The 16,939-nt window shown below is 43.3% G+C and overlaps 1 protein-coding gene across 1 annotated transcript in view; it reads right to left on the bottom strand.

Annotated features, from left to right (window-relative positions):
- Nucleotides 1-1,632: 1,632 nt before the first annotated feature.
- The window catches only part of LOC138246527 (uncharacterized), a 601,223-nt gene continuing 585,916 nt past the window's right edge, over nt 1,633-16,939 (bottom strand). Inside the window, exons 25-27 of the mRNA XM_069201183.1 lie at nt 13,055-13,789; nt 11,344-11,415; nt 1,633-1,844 (exon numbers count right to left, since the gene is read on the bottom strand). Coding sequence (XP_069057284.1) covers nt 1,815-1,844; nt 11,344-11,415; nt 13,055-13,789 — 837 coding nt within the window. The 3' untranslated portion in view covers nt 1,633-1,814. The remainder of the gene's footprint in view (nt 1,845-11,343; nt 11,416-13,054; nt 13,790-16,939) is intronic.

Below are 16,939 nucleotides of genomic sequence, written 5' to 3'. Positions count from 1 at the left end.
TCCATTCAATATTGAAATAATTAGTGATTTAAACCGAACTCTTTCAATAAAGCAGCGTTTCTTTCTTTCCTTCATCTACTGGCTAAGCTAAAACTGATATGGCAGGCCTAGCAAATTGTTTAGAAACCTTGAAAACTGCTGTCACTATTTTATTTTTAAAACTGGCGCTGAAATACGTTCTGTGGCACCACGACCGCAATATTTACATCTTGCTATGGCCCTGGAAAGATATTTCAGAAAAAGACCAAAAAAGTACATTTTCACTCGACGATAATATTCCAAGTGTATCTCATTGCAGCTGTACAACAGCCACCCATCAACATTTTTTCCAATAATAATGCATTGAAAAAAGGATTTATACTTATAGGGCTAGGATATTATCTTTTCTGAAAGCTAAATATAAGACAACAAAAAAATTTCATATAAAATACAGAGTAAAGGTACTCACTTTTGAAAGTGCTGAGGTTCCAAAACAGAGCAAAATCCAAACAGTGATAAAAGTGAAGTAAATGGCTGTGTTGCATTGATATATGTGACTTGGTATATGGACTGTTGGAAAGACCGTAATTACTGAGCATCAAACCACCGAAATGTCACCTAGTGACCGGAAGAGGATAATGGACTTTAGCAGCAGAAAGGCAATTTCAAAATTTCAAAGGTACACAAGAATTTGTGCCTTTTCACACCTCTCGTGAACAAATGAAAAAAAGATGTAAAAAATGCTAGTTGATACTGTGTAAAAAATATGAGTTGAAACTGTGGTACGAGTTTAAGAAAAGGGGTGCTGCATCCACTGCAGCGCCACTTTTCTTGCACCCCTTAGTGCCCTCCTACCGCCACCATGTGTGCGCCATATATTAAATACGTAGGGGCGATAGAGTCAACATTTTTTACGCTTTTGATGTACTCTGCAGGATTATATGCCAGTGCATAGGGGCCCATTGAAAATAATGTTGTACCCCCTTTTAACGCCTGCTCTTTGCAGGCATTAAAAATATACACTAAAAATGGCGCAGCGGAAACTCTTGGATTACACTGCGCCATGTTTGCGGTCCCGCTAACGGGGGAACGCCCCCTTGCATACATTATGGCTGGAACAGGCATAATGTAGCGCAAGGGGTTACAAGGTGGCGCAGTGCATGCATTGCGCCACTTTGTAAATATGGGGTGGCGTTTTCGGCCTTCTTGGGCCACACTAACGTCATAAAAAAGGCACTAATGTGGCGCAAGGAGGCACTAGGCCCTCTTAAATCTGGGCCTAAATCTTCGGTTTCGATTTACACGTAGAAAATTACCAGGAAGAAAATACATTTAAAAATGACAGAAAAAAAACACAATTTCTATGCCTCGGCGGAGTATAATATGACATATATAAGCGAACACGGTCTGATGATGGGAAGCCCAAAGTGAAGAGGAGCTGTTTGTCCTTACAACCAGCCAGTATCTCCTCTGTGTCTGAGAAAGGGGGTGGTAAGATCTCATTACATGACAGCCTCTAAAAATACTCCCACTGGCCTATTTGGATGAGAAAGTCTCTCTTCATTTCCACTTCTTGCCCTGTGGACGTTATCTGCTCAACAGTGTTGGCCTGTCCTCAGCCAAATCTCGCTGTTACCGAAGTCCCCTTGTCAGTATTGGCAAATGTCTCCTGGCCTCATTTTTAGCCATAGGGTTGAAGACCCAGTGTTGTTCATGTGCCTTCGATGACCAGTTCTCCTCCTCTTGAACATCCATGTGTGTGATTAGGAGGCAATTAACACCTGTTGCGGGACACCAAGACTGTGTTTAGCACTGTCCGAGGTTAGAGGTGCATGTTACTTCCTCCTAATGTTTTTCAGCAGCATCTGTAAGCAAGAGAGACACAGGTGTGGGTTATTACATGCATGTAACTCTTGAAGGAGCAGCTGAGGCCTAGTCCTGGATTGGGAGGAATCACCTGCCCATGCCCGGAAGGTGTATAATGTAAAGAATGACCTCTGCAGCCCAGACATGCACCTGCCCCTTCTAGACCTATGCAGAACACCAGGTTCTAAGTACCACAGCTAGAGACATGATGCAGTGTGATATTTCAGTGATGGACTAGGCCTGGATGTGAGACCTGCGAAGCGTGAGGGTCCGGTGATGGTGCTTCCCCTACTAGGGATATACACAATATGAGTTTCTAGTGATGCACCTGCTGTTGCTACAGATGTGCACAGCCAGAGATAGTAGGAGTGCACCTGAAATATGCATATGGTAAGGTTTTTTGGAATTAATACATGTTGCCAGGGACATATTCACAGTATGATGTGCTAGGGTTTCACTTGCCACTCTGAGAGATGAGCCCAATATGAGCATTTAGGGATATTCCCTACAATGTAAAAGATGTGCACAGAATGAGGTACTAGCTTAGTAGTCTGAGGGATGCAAATGCCAACGCAGAGATATGCACAGTGAGAGGATCTAGGGATGCGCCTGCCCTTGCTAGAGATATATGCAGTTTGGAGCTCTACCGATACACCTGCCTCTGCAGAGATATGCACAGCCAGAGGATCTAGGAATGCACCTGCCCTTGCTAGAGATATATGCAGTTTGGAGCTCTACCGATACACCTGCCATTGCAGTGATATGCACAGTGAGAGGATCTAGGGACGTGCTTGTCCTTGCTAGAGATGTGCGCAGTGAGCAACTCTAGCGATACACCTGCCACTGCAGAGATATGCACAGCAAGAAGTTCTAAGGATACGTCTGCCCTTGCTAGAAATGTACACAGCGTGCAGCTCTACCGATACACCTGCAACTGCAGAAATATGTGCAGCAAGAGGATCTAGCGATGCGCGTGCTTTTGCTGGAGAAGTACACAGAGAGCAGCTCTAGAGATACACCTGCCATTGCAGAAATATGCATGCCGAGAGGTTCTAAGGATGCGCCCACTCATGCTAGAGATGTGTGCATCTTGCAGCTCTAGGGATACACCTACTCCTGCAGAAATAGTCACAGCAAGAGGTTATATGGGTGCTCTCGACACTGCAGTGAATAAGAGAATCCAGGAAAGCACCTTCCACTGCCAGAGATTTTCACGAAGTTAGGTTCAAGGAACTTACTTTTACTGTCAGTGAGGAGCATAGCATGACTTACCAGATCTGAGATCCAAGGGATGCATCTGCTCCCACTAGAGATGTCTACAGCTGGTGACTATAAGGACACACCTGTTGTTGATAGAGCTATATGTAAGATGAGGGCTAGGAATGCACCGGGCCTTGCTGGAGATATACACTGTGAAGCCCAAGGGGTGCACCTTCTGCTGCAATAGATGTGCACAGAATGATGTGCTAGACCTGAGCTCCAAAGGATGCATCTATCTCCCACTAGAGATATGAACAGTATGATGTTCTAGGGATGCACATGACTTTTCTAGAGACTTGATGAGCATGTAGGTCTGGGGATGACACTGTCCCTGCAGGACATATGCTGTGTGAGATTCTAGAAATGCACCTGCCACTGAGAGGGATATACACAGCATGAAGTTCTAAGAAACGCACATACTGCTGCTAGATGTTATGCAGTGTCCGGATAAAGAGGGTGCGCCTTTCACTGCCTGAGATTTACCAGCTACTAGAGCTAAGGGCCAAAGGATGCATCTACCCCGACTCGAGATATCCACCACATGTGGTTCTAAGGCAGAGGTCTTCAATCTGGGGGTCGGGACCCCCAGGGGGGCCGTGGAGACCTGGAAAAGGGGTCGCACATTCCCCCAGCTGATCCTTAAAATGCCTCAGCTGAACTTTAATTTGAGTCTCCTGTGCTGTGAAAGCCGCACAGACAGCTAAGGAGACTTTCAGCTCAGGGCTTCTGCTTCCTGAATGAAAAGAAAATGTGCTCTACGAGCTGATCTGCAAATGTAAAGGGTGCATGGGAGCAGCTTTGTGAGGACAAACATTTTTTTTTTTTTTGAGGGGCAGTGCGAAGAGTTAACAACTGAGCTGTGAAGTGCATGCTTTTAATTGTAATTGTATTTCAACAGTGCTCACTTCACCTGGAGGTGTTGAAGGGACATCTATTAAAAAAAGGTATTGCATGTGCTCTGATATTACTTAAATTCATATTTTGGAAGCACCGTTTTATAATAAACCTTTTTGTAGTGGCCTATATTATACTGTGTGCAATGCACGTATAAAATAATGCCTTTTTATATATTCACAGTGCTTTCTGTCACAGGCTGTGACTTCATGGCACTAAAAATACACAAGTCACTATTCTCAACTGTACCAACAAAGATTTAGTTCTGTTGCTCTCCGGTTAAACACAGACCTCTGCAGTGCATTAACTAATAGAGGTTTCATAATGCACTACAGTGCATTTCCCAATGAGTGACAACTTTATTTTATTTATTTTTCATTTCAGCTGGCTATTATTTTATATGTAGCTACCTGGCGGTGAAAGACTTAAAAATTTTTTAAAGAATATTTAAGGTTTATTTCTGAGAGGCTTGCGCTGCTGGAGCATCACTTTTTTTTATGCTCCAGCATCACAAGCCTCTCAATCGTACCTATGAGCTGACTCAAAGCCACCCTGAGTGGATTGAATGGCCTTGTTGATATGGAGTAAGGCAAGGCAGTGCAAGTCGCTGCATTGCCTTTCTTTGCGTTAAGGAGGCGTTCCACGGGCGTAGTGGTGGGTGTTCCTATGCAACACAGATGGATTTTGACACTGCCCCAGATTTACAAAATCATGTAAACTGGAGCAGTGCCAAAACCTTACACCTCCCCAGAGCAGGCATAATGAGAGGAAATGTTTTAATTTCTCCTTGTTTTTTTCTCTTTCCATGTGTGCTGCTATCTGCCACACATGTAGAAAGAGGTACAATGCCTTTCTGGATTGTTTTTGTGCAGGAAGGTGCCCCTTCCTGCACAAATAAAATCCTGCCTATGTTGGCACTAGGCAGCAATTGTGCGCCAGCGCAGGGGGAAAGGACAGAAATGTACTGTATTTCATAAATACGGTCCATTCCTGCCCTTTTGTATTGAGAGTGTGGAAGTGTAGCAAAAAGACTTGCAGCTCTGCCCCATGTCAATTCCTAATAAATGAGGACCTTTGTTTTTAGCCACACCCTTGACCATGCCCCCACATTCACCGATCTTTGATTTGCTAAACACTGTTTAATATTATTTCCTCACAGTAAAAATGATTTGCTGTGCGAAATGGGGATGTTTATTATTGTTGATGATGAGGAGTACCAGGTTCTAGAAATTTTTATCAGGAGGGGGTCCTTACACCTACATTTTTTTAAGAGGGGGTCCCGGCATCAAAAAGTTTGAAGACCTCTGTTCTAAGGAAACATCTGCCTTTGGCAGAGCCGTGTGCAGTAGGTGGGTCTACAGATGTGACTTCTCTGCTAGACATGCAGTCTTAGGCTTTAGTGTTTTGCCTTCCACTGCCAGAAGACAGATGTTGCTCTAGATCTGAGCTCCAGAGATGGTTCAAAGGATGCCTCTACCTCCAGTATAGATATTAACGCTATGAGGTTGTAGGAATGCACAATATTGCTAGAGACTGGTGCTGGATGAAGGTCTCGGGTTGCTACTCTACCTGCTGAAGATATGCAGTGTCACATTCTTGGAAAACACCTACCACTGCTATGCACAATGTGAGGCTCTAGGAATACAGCTGCTGCTAGTTGTTATGCATGGTGAGGTTCTAGGGGTGGACCTTCTACTGCCAAACATATGCACAGCAGGACATAAACAATGCATTCCACCCAATTCCAGTGCTAGAGATATGTCCAGTATGATAATCTAAGGATATACTAGCCACTGATAGATAAAGCATATCTGGGAGATGAAGGAATGCACTTGTGCCTGCTTAAGAAACGTGCTGCATAAGGATCTAAGGATACACCTCCCCTTGCTAGACTTATGCACAGTATGAGGTTCTAGGTTTGCATATGCCAAATCTAAGGAGATGCACAGTATGACAGTCTAGGGATGAACCAGCTACTGCTAGAAATATGCACAGTGTGGGGTTCTACAGATGCAACTGCCCCTGCTATTGAAATCCACATTGTGTAGTTCTGAGGATGCACTTTTCATCACCAGAGATATACACAATATGAAGTACTAGCTCTGATGTCTCGGGATGTAGCTGCCCCAGCTACGAAAATGAACAGTGCAAGCTGCTAGGGATATGCCTCCACCTGCTATAGATATTCCCTACACTCATGGTCACCTTTACAGCTCTCATTAAGTCAGTCTCTTTTCATTCCCTGACTGCGGCTAGCCTTTTCTTTATCTCTATTAAAAAGTATGAAGTTCTTCAAGCGCACCCACAAATGCTGTTATCATCATGGGTGACAACTCTGTAGGCCGACATGTTTTTTGTTTATGTTAATGAGTGTAGCCATTACAGTATAAGCCTGTTGTTTACAAAGATGGAGGTTTAATGAAAAATGGATGGAGCTAATACATTTTGTGCCTTGTTAGTTCAGTCATAGAGAATCTTTACTGTCTCCATACCCTATTTTATTTTGTAAGTATAAAAATAAAATCAGTCGTCAAACAGTATATAAACTCTCTGATTTGGAGAGGTCTTCTCTTTAGAATTATGTCAGTGGTCACGTTAGCTTGCTGAGACATCCACTGCGCAGAAGGTGTCCTTCACGCAGAGCATATATTTTGCTTGCTAGGCCGAGCTCTGATGAAGAATAAGAATAAAGAATAGCTGCAGCCAGCTGTTCATAGGTATGCTGTAGGAGCTATCCTAACAAAATCCCAAATTTGAAAGGCAGTTTCTGTTATTTAGGGCCACATGTATAAAAGTTTGCAATAGCAAGTTCCTAAGTGCAATTTCCTGCGAATCACAATTACGAAATCACTATTTCAAATGTATGAAACTCTCTTGAGGTTCATTTGTGATTCCCAGTGTGTCGCAAATAGACCTGCCTCATGAATATTAATGAGGTAGGTCTCGCTTTGAGACCAATTGGGAATTGCAAAACTCACAGGGATGGAGGCCTGCTGGGGTCAGTAGAACACCATCTGTGATTGCTTTTCGATAAAGCAGTCTTTTTTTTAAATTGAAGCCCGTTGTCCTTAAAGGAAAAAGGGGTGATTCAAAAAACAAAATGAAAAGTTGTCTTTTCACTTTTTAGGAGCAGCCAGTGGTCCATGGAACCACTGCCTGTTCTTAAAAATGCTTTTAGAAATATTCACAATGGGTTACCACTAATTTGAAATTGGTGGTAAAATGTGACTGTTTGGTGGCTGCATTTCAGTCACAAAACATTCACACACACGATTGCGATTCGGTATTAGGAAGCAACACCCTCAACGCGGCCATTCCTTTTACCGAATTGCAAACCCAAATTGCAAGTCAGTAACAGGTTAGTGAATCGCTATTTGGGTTTGGTACACGTCAAAAAGCCTTTTTGCATTCACAAACGGGTCATCTCTGTGTTTCGGCCCATTGGTGACCGGCAAAAAACTTTGCACATGTGGCCCTTAATGCTTCAGCTAAGTTTTAGTATAGCACTTTCAAATAGCTTTAGCGTTTTATGGTGTCATAAACTTTCTAATAATGCTAGAAACATTTATCTTGTTATTGCTGACTATTCTCTGTGGTTACAGCATATAATTTATGCACTAGGCTGCACTAGGCTGAGGATTTTAAAGTAAACATTTTAAAGTACATGTCCTGTTTCTTAGTGCTATGTTTGAGTGTTATTCATAAACAACAGATTGTTTGGACTGCCACCGTATCCCTGAACTCATCTACAGTAGAGGGACTGATACTAACTTGAAAACACAGCCTCCACAAGATTGCACAATTGGTTTGTGTTAGGTCTGTGGTCCAACCAGCTTTCTAATTCAATGTCGGTTCATCGATCTTAGTACTTGCATCAGAGAATTAGAAGTTCATCCCTGCGGCTCCGGGGACCCCAGATTTCATATCATTAGGTGTGGTTCTACTGATGCACCTGACACTGCTAATGACATTCTCATTGTGAGATTCTTCAACTGCCAGAGATGGGTACCACATAAGGTGCAAGCTCTGAGGGTCTGGGGAAGCACCTGCTACCACAAGAGAATGCACGAGGTCCCTACTAGAGAGATGCACAACATGTGGGTCTAGTGATGCGCCTGCCTCTGCCACAGATATTCATCTTGTGCAGCTCTAGGGAGCGGTAAGCACAGCATGAGGTACTAGCTCTGAGGTTCTGGGGAAAAACTGCCACCAATAGAGAATTCAGTACATTAGGTTTTAATGATTCCTCTGTGCCTGTCGAAGATATGCACACAGTGAGATTGTATGAGTGCACCTGAATTGGCTAACAATAGGCCCAATATGATCAGTGGCGTAGCGTGGGTTGTCAGCACCCGGGGCAAGGCAAGTAATTTGCGCCCCCTAACCCGTGGATTTTAGCACTCGCGAGTGAGAGCGCCCCCCCCCCCAGATGTTGCGCCCGGTGCGGCCGCCCCCCCCTGCACCCCCCATGCTACGCCACTGAATATGATGTTCAAAAGCTGCACCTTGCGCTGACAGAGACGAGTGGAGCATGAGGTTCTAGCTCTTAAAGACGAACTGAGCATGAGGATGTAGCTCTTAGAGAGGAACAGAGCATGAGGTTCTAGCTCTTAGAGACGAGCGGAGCATGAGGTTCTAGCTCTTAGAGACGAGTGTAGCATAATGTTCTAGCTCTTAGAGACGAGCGGAGCATGAAGTTCTAGCTCTTAGAGACAAACAGAGCATGAGGTTCTAGCTCTTATGTTCTATGAAGCACCAGCCACTGCTTAACACGTGCTCAGTGCGAGATTCTCTGATTTTATCTGGTTCACCTGATTTTTCAATGTATGATATGATTAGGGATCCTAAAGAAAGGCGCTTTCTCTGATGAATTAGGTCTTGTCATATTCATAAGTTTTTTTTACGTAGCAGTTCATCCACACCTGCTGTTTTCAGTCCCTAAAAAGACATATAAACATAAAATATATCACTGTACCCAACTGAGGGGCAGGTTTCCATAAAGCCAGCTCATGACTTCCGTTAGGGGAGAGAGCTGTGCCAAGCCTTTTTTTAGCAAGCCTGGCCTGCTGCTGCTCTCTTCCCCTGTGTGGCACTTTTTAAGGCTGCCTAGCACCACACAGACGTACCTTTGCCTTATAGTGCAAAGGATTTTGCGTGCTGCCTAGCATAAGTACTCTATTGGGAGGGTCCTCCTAATACGAACCCCTATTCTGGACATCTTTTAAAGCATTTCAAACATTGTACAGAGCATTTCGTCTACTTTGTATCTGCCTCAAGGAGGCTATTTTTGAAGCAAAGGCAGTCTAGCAATCTTACTATATAAGGCTTTGCCTCAAAAACCATGGTTGGTTACCCTGGGACAACAAAGTATCACCTATGGAACGCCCCTTGATACAAAGTAGTGCAAAACATTCCATACGCTATCTGCGCTACAAAAAGGGTACTCGTTCACAGCAAAACAAATTGCACTGGTAAAAAAATACCATGTCAAGAGCCTACGCTGCTTTGTGTCACTGTACGTGACTTTGTGGGATTGAAAAGTCATCATAAATCTGCTCTCACTCTTACTAAATTAAGGACCTCAGAAAGCTAAATCGTCCTTTCTGGCCTTCAAACATCTAGGGCCAGATGTATGAAAGCCTTTTTTCAGTCGCAAACAGCCCGATCGGGAAAAGGTTTTTCCCAATGAAACAATCCTATTCTGCGATAGGCTGCAACCGACTCGCAGAACAGGTTTGCGAGTCGCTATTAGGAAGGGACATGCCGAGGGCGTCCCTTCCTCATAGCGAGTCGCTGGGGGATGTAAGATTGTTTTGCAACTGTAAATGCAGTCGCAAAACAATCACAGTTACCACCAACCTAAAGTTGGTGGTAACCCATTTGCATACGGGAAGGGGTCTCCGCTGGACTACCATTGCGCCACTTTGTAAATATGGTGAAGGAGAATGGCCTCCTTAAACCACATTAGCGTACAAAAAATTACGCTAGTGTGGCCCTTAGGCGCTAGGGCCTTGTAAATCTGGCTCTGAGTTTTAACTCCCATACCACAAGAGCATTTCCTAGGTCATCTTACCATGGCCTTACTATAAGGTTAAGTAGGCTAACTGGGTGTAAACAATTTAATAGTAAAGTTTAAGGAAAACAGCATGCGCGCTCTAGCACTGAGTGGCAGTTGCACAGGTCACAGGGTCAGAAAATCAGCAAAAGTATAGGCCAGGAAAGGTGAAAAATCTGCAAAAAGCCTGGAGAGAAGTCTGAATTCTGAAGGTTGTCAGCATTTGTGGTGGTGGCACGCTTCATGAAGATACGCTAACTCTCATAAAACCAATTGTTGCCACATGGCAAAAAAGGCAGATACTTGGCACTGGGGCAAAACTGTAAAATGTCACCAGGTACAGTTTCATAATATTGGGCTCATTCCAACAAGATCAGTGTCCACTGACACCGACCAGCCCCCGCTTGCCCCTGGCGTTCAAAAAGTCTCTGCCTCATGCAAATGACAACTTCCTGGTGCAAAAATGGCCTGGCTAACAGGACTCATAGAAAACAACATCAAAAGGGCTCAGCACAAGTTGTTGCACCTGGCAGCATGATTTTTGCAACAGGGCTCACACTGTCAAATTTATAGGGCATGTTTACTACTCAATACCTTACTAACGTGGGCCTGACTACAAGAAATATTAATGTGGAATTGATGCATGTATAACTACACAACAGCCACCACGCACCTTATAGATTTTGTAGGCCAGTATTATATGCACCATATCAATAACGTAAAATCAGATGACCTGTGGATGGTCACTTGCACAATATTTAGCTAACAGGCACACCCTGGTAATTTAGATATCAATACCTGCAGAACGCAGGACACATAGAAAGAGCAAAAAAGGAGGAGAAATGAACGCATTTCTCCTCGTTGCGCCATGCTAAAGGGGTGGCATTAGATTTTGGCACTGCCTCAGGTTTATGAAAACTTGTAAATCTAGGGCAGCGTCAAAATGCAATGGGTGTTACTGTGGCATGCCCACAGCAACACCCATTGCATGTCCCTTCCACACAAAGCGCTGCATGTGAAGGGGCCATATTTTCAAGGTGGCTTTAAGCCACAAAAAGTGGCTTAACGCCACTTTGTAAATACGGCGCAGTGCATAGCGCCACAGGAGCGTCACTAAAAGTGACACTCCGGTGGCGATAGGGCCTTTTAAATCTGGCGCCAAGAGTCGTCGTCATTTATGTTTAAATGTGGAATTTGTGTATGGTAAACTTAGCTGAAAGGCAGCAGATCATTGTGATATGCCAAAGTAGCCTATGCTCTAAACTATTTAGAGTTTAAAGGTTACGTACCTCGAAATAGAGGTATTCAGGGTCAAAATCATCATCAGGACTGTTGGTGCTCTCTGACTGGCTGGAAGCATCCTAGAATAGAGGATAGAGTTAGTCTGAGTAAACTTATGCAGTCAAAATGTCCTCCCCATACTAAAAGTTTTTAATGTACTACAATATGGATCTGAAACTGCCACACTGTTGTAAAGTTTCTGCATGAGACCTCTGGCCAGGGTGATCCATAGCCGTGATGACAGTTACAAAAATTCTCGATTCTATACCAAACGTCATGAAGGGCGGTCATCTATTAATTATGTTGCCTTTCTGAGATCCAGTTGTGATGAGGTCAAATTAGCTACAACTTGTTGATGGCAAATCCACCACTTTTTCATTGGCCATGAAGGCCGGAGCAACCCCCTAACCTTCTGCACTTCTGAACTTGGACCCCCTTTGACAAGGTGTCCAAGTTCCAAAATGCTCTTTCATGTCAAACAAACCCTCAGCCCTTACGTTGGGAAGAAATGGGCTTATCTGACATCAGCAAAATGTAATACCTGGTTCCCTGTTTGCCCTTCCTCTCATGGCCATTTATACTTTTTTGCCAGCCAAACATCTAAGACTGACACATTATAGCCTTGTGGCCGCTACAGTTTATGTTTCCCTCTTAAATGCTTTTACACCCTCGGTGACACATGACTTTAACTGATGAAAATGTCTTCTGCACTTCGTTCTCTGATCCCACTAGTAGACATCTCTGACGTGATGCCAGACTTCTATATTTATAATTTTTCTTACTTCCACCAAAGTGATCTGATTTGGTATGTTGTGGTGTTAGAGCTTTACACTAAGTATAAATAGAATAAATTGGAAAGTGACCTATTGACTAAAAGGGTAAAACCACTAATATCCTTATTCCCCCATCAACAGTAGACTAATCTAGCAAGGGAATTATAATTTAGGCTACTTTATCCTTACATAAAAATATCTCACCTAACTTTAATGACTGCAAAATCAAGGAGTTGGACACATTTACAAGACCAGACATCAACTACTGTATAAGAACTCCAAACCATGTACTGTTTTTAAAGAACTGAGTTAGATTTTCAAAATCTACACTAAACTTGTCCCACAATAGCTAAACCCCACTGCTCTTAACTACAACCCAACCAGTAACTACAGTCAGATCCTACATGTTCATACACCATGAAAATGTAGAACATGTGTTCAGCTCTAAAAAGACCTGCAGGTAGCTCTGGAAACCCAGTCACCTTTGTCTGCCTAAACATAGCAGTAAAACACTCACCTCTAGAGATTCATTATCTACTGTCTTTGACCACGTTCTCCTGCCCTTCTCCTCTTCTCCCCTTCTAATCAACATCTTCATAGGAACAGGTCTTGTTCTAGCACTCTGCAGATATCCAGAAATAATATGCATCCAAGATGCTTACACTAATTTGGTAACCACAAAGGACTCTTAAAACAACCTGATGATCTGTACTAACAGTACCTTTGCACATGTGCATGTACATAAAATGCACACACCTTAAAGTTTCAGAAGTTAGTGGAAAATGGGCATTCCATGTCTTGTGCAATAAAACACATTAGCAGTAATACAACCTATACTTTTTCTAGTTATTGATTATTTCTTCTACTGATTGTGTGATAGAATAAAGGTTAGTGGAGAGATGATGCCAAGACTGTGCTCTGAGGAAGAACATGCACATGACATTACCTCAGGTTCTTCTTCATTCTCTTGTTCTTCTTCTGGTTCAACTTCTGGGTCGTCTTCTGCCTCTTCTTCTCCTGGCTCTCCTTTTTCTTGCTCTCTCAGTACTGGCTCTCCTTCTGGTTCTTCTTTTGGTTCTTCTGGCTCTGCTTCTTCTGCCTCTCCATCTTCTGCCTCTCCTTCTTTTAGCTCTCCTTCTGACTCTGGCTTTTCTTGTTGTTTGTCATCTGGCTCTCCTTCTTCTGGCTCTCTTTCTTTTGGCTCTCCTTCTGAATCTTTGTCTGGATCTCCTTCCGGCTCTCTTTCTTCAGACTCTTCTTCTGGCACTTCTTCTGGTTTGTGTTCTAGCTCTTCTTCTTCTGGCTCTCCTATGTGTGACTCTTTTTCTTCTGGCTCTCCTTCAGGTTCTCTTTCTGACTCTTCTTCTTCTGGCGCTCCTTCTTCTGGCTCTTCCTCTAGTTCTTCTTCTGACTCTCCTTTTTCTAGCTCTTTTTCTTCTATCTCACCTTCTGACCCTACCTCGGGTTCTGTCTGTTGTCCTTCTAACTCTGGCGCATGTCCCTCAGCCTCTGGTTCACATTTTTCACCCTCTTGCTCCTCATCCTCTGAATCTATCTCTGCCTGGGAATCTGATTCAGATGTTGACCACTGCTCCTTTGACTGTGACTCCTGGTCCTCAAACTCTGGCTCTACTTTTCCAGTCTGTAATTGTGATGCATAGTGCTGTACAACTTGTGAATCCTGAAACACAAATCAAAGTTATCTCAGGAGTAAACAAGGACAATATCTCTTTTCTTTATAATAATGTGACATGTTAACCTTAGGGACATTCTCTATCAGGCTCAGTTTACTCAATAATTAAGCTAAGACAGGTGAATACGAATTTGACACTATGGACTGTGATAACCCATGTTAATGTAGTTCTGCCTCTGAAATGTAAATACTTTTATGAGACAAATACGTTTTCTTTGTTCCCTATGGAATAAGCAGGAAGCTTGGGCCCAGGTTAACTAAATTCTCAGGCAGAGCAGTGCAGCAGGCAGAAATGCTGTGCTGCGCAAGGAGAGAGCAAGAGAGCTACATGTTTAAAAAAAAATATGTCACTTTCCTCCCCTCTTCCTAGCGCTGGTGCAGAAATTCTCTGCTGTGTACCACACACACCACTTTTCACCACAGTGCAAGGGTGTCTGCGTGAGTCTAGCATAGGTTTTGAACTTCAAGTATTGCCTTCTAGTACAAAATACTATGCTTAGACTAACTTTGAAACTATTCCCACTTTGTACATGTGCTGTACACTGCAGCATACATGCAAAGTCAGAAAGGAAAGGAGAAGTAAAAGCATTTCTCCATGATAGCGCCTCGTTGGAATGGGTGCTATTGTTTTATGCAAAACCCTGTCTACTTTTTTTTAGTAAATAGGGTTTTGCATCAAAACCCTTGGGTGGTTGCATGGGAATGCCCATGCACCACCCACGGAACGCCCCCTTTGCTTGAAGTGATTTTCCAAAACAAAACAAGTTTTGCGCTAGAAAGTAAATACGTAAAAAAATAGTTTGCGTCCATTTGCTTCACTTTTGTCAAGGCAAACATGGTGCAAAATTTTAGAATGTATACTCCTTGGTACAAAACAATAATTGTGCAAATTTGGTGCAAAATCATTGTGATGAAGTTGTAGGTCACCAAAACATGATGGGCGTCACTCTTTGCCCATACTCCCATTCTCGCTTTCACAAACATTTGTGTCTTGTACAAGCATATGTTTAGCTTGACAATTATTCAAAAACATATGCTGTGCACCCATCTCATTTAGTTCACAAAAATATAAAGATTGCTTTGCATATCATTAACAGGGTAATTTAGACCATGGATAGTAGCCAGCTGGCCAGTCTGGTCAGCATAGGCACTTTTCTCCACTCTCTAGTAGATGACCACCCACCATAAACAGAGATTCCCAACAGGGAGACAAGGATCTCTGTGCTTTTAGTGGAGCACTTGGTGCAGTGGCTCAACTGAAACACTGAACTTTGCTGAGCATGTGTCATGTTTGCTGTATCCATTTAGCACATTTTTTATTGTCTTCAAGATACAAACTCCCAGCTTGAGAGTTTGCTTTTTGGAAAAAAGAAAAAATAAAGTTAATGTCCCTAATGAGCTAGCAGTTTTCTGCCTGTACTTGAGAGGCACTATGCGTATTCCCTATAAAAGACAGCTATGTCTCGCGTGGCGGTCCCAGGTAGAAGAGAATCTTGACAGTTGCCTTGCCCTAAATAGAGATGTTTGACAGTTCTGTTGCAGATGGGCTATCAAGTCAAAGGTTTATGCTGGCAGAGCCAGCTAAAGCTTCCCTGGTGTAAACCCACTTTTGGAACAGCAGAAGCACCATTGATGTACAATGGTGCTCCTGTACCCAAACTCCAAATCATCCTCATAATACTTCCTTAGGGCACCAGTGCAAGTATTGGCATCAAGCCTCAACTTTTCATCCTTCTACAAGGCAAAAAAGCAACATGTACTAAGGAGCACATTTACTAACCTTTCACGCAACGCAGAGCAGCAAGCAAAGTTGCAAGGAGAATTGTTTTTGTGCAGGAAGGGATATCTTCCTGCACAAAAAAACAATCTCTGTGCGTGTTACAGTTTTTTTCCTTTCCCAGAACTTCTTTTGATCCATCTTCCAGTCTCACATTCTTTCACATCCTTCTCTCTAAAATACTTCTCTCTGCCTCACACACTCTCACTCAGATGCACTCTCTTGCACCCTCCTCCCATTGAAACACCCGTTATACACTGAACCACACAAGGCATTCTCTCTCTCCTCATTCCTACTTTGCATTTATTGACCATTCTTAGAGTCAGATTCTTCATGTTATCTCCTCTATTGCATACCGAAACCTACATTATGCAGGTGTACAAACTCCACCTCCTCAGCCTGAGGGAGGGAAAGGGTGTTTGTAGAGGTCCACATTCTGCCCCACTAATTCCTCCGCTTTCATTTTCAACAATCATTGCAAAGCGTATAGGTCTTGCCTATGCAACAGCTTGGCTTTGCCAATGTGTTTTAGCAATGTTGTACACCAGTGTGGATGCTGTTCAGCATGCTAAAGGTTTGTTGCATTGAGGAGAGTGGTGTGAAGTGGAGTTACAGAGTGCAGTAGAGTGGCATAGGGTGAAATGGCATAGAGTAGAATGAAGTATCACGGAGTGTTGCAGACTAACAGAGAGTGTCATAGAGTGGAGTGTTGTATAGTGGAGTGATGTAGAGTATGGTAAAGTGTTGTGGATTAGAGTGGAGTGTCAGAGTAGAGTAGAAAGTCATAGAGTGGAGTGAAATGTTGTGAATTAGAGTGGAATGTCGTAGAATAGAGTAGAGTGGAGTGGAGTGGCAAGAGTGGAGTGTTGTAGAGCGGAGTGATGTAGAGAGGCATAGATTGGAGGTGCGTATATTGGAGGGGCATAGAGTGGAGGAGCATAGAGTGGAGGGGCATAGAGTGGAGGGGCATAGAGTGGAGGGGTAATGTGGAGTCAAGAGGTGTAGAGTTTTGTGGCACAGAGGGGAGTAGAATGTTGTGGAGTTGAGTAGAGTGTCAGAGAGAGGATAACAGTTTCCTAGAGTGACAGCGTGTAGAATGGAAAGGTGTAGAGTGGCATAGCATAGTGTGGAGTAAAGTGTTGTAAAGTGGAGTAAAGTGTTGTGGATTAGAGTGAAGTGCCTTCGAGTAGAATGGAGTGTCATAGAGTAGTGTGAAGGAGACTTGAGTAGAGTAGAGTGAATGGAGTACAGTGGAGTGGAGTGGTGTAGAGTGGAGTGGAGTAGGGTTGAGAGATGTACAGGGAATATATTGGAGAGCCATTGACTGGAGGAGCATAGAGTGGAGGGTCATAGAATTGAGG

This window comes from Pleurodeles waltl, chromosome 7, assembly GCF_031143425.1.
Source record: "Pleurodeles waltl isolate 20211129_DDA chromosome 7, aPleWal1.hap1.20221129, whole genome shotgun sequence".
Classification (NCBI taxonomy): domain Eukaryota; kingdom Metazoa; phylum Chordata; class Amphibia; order Caudata; family Salamandridae; genus Pleurodeles; species Pleurodeles waltl.
This window is presented reverse-complemented; position numbering and strand designations above follow the sequence as displayed.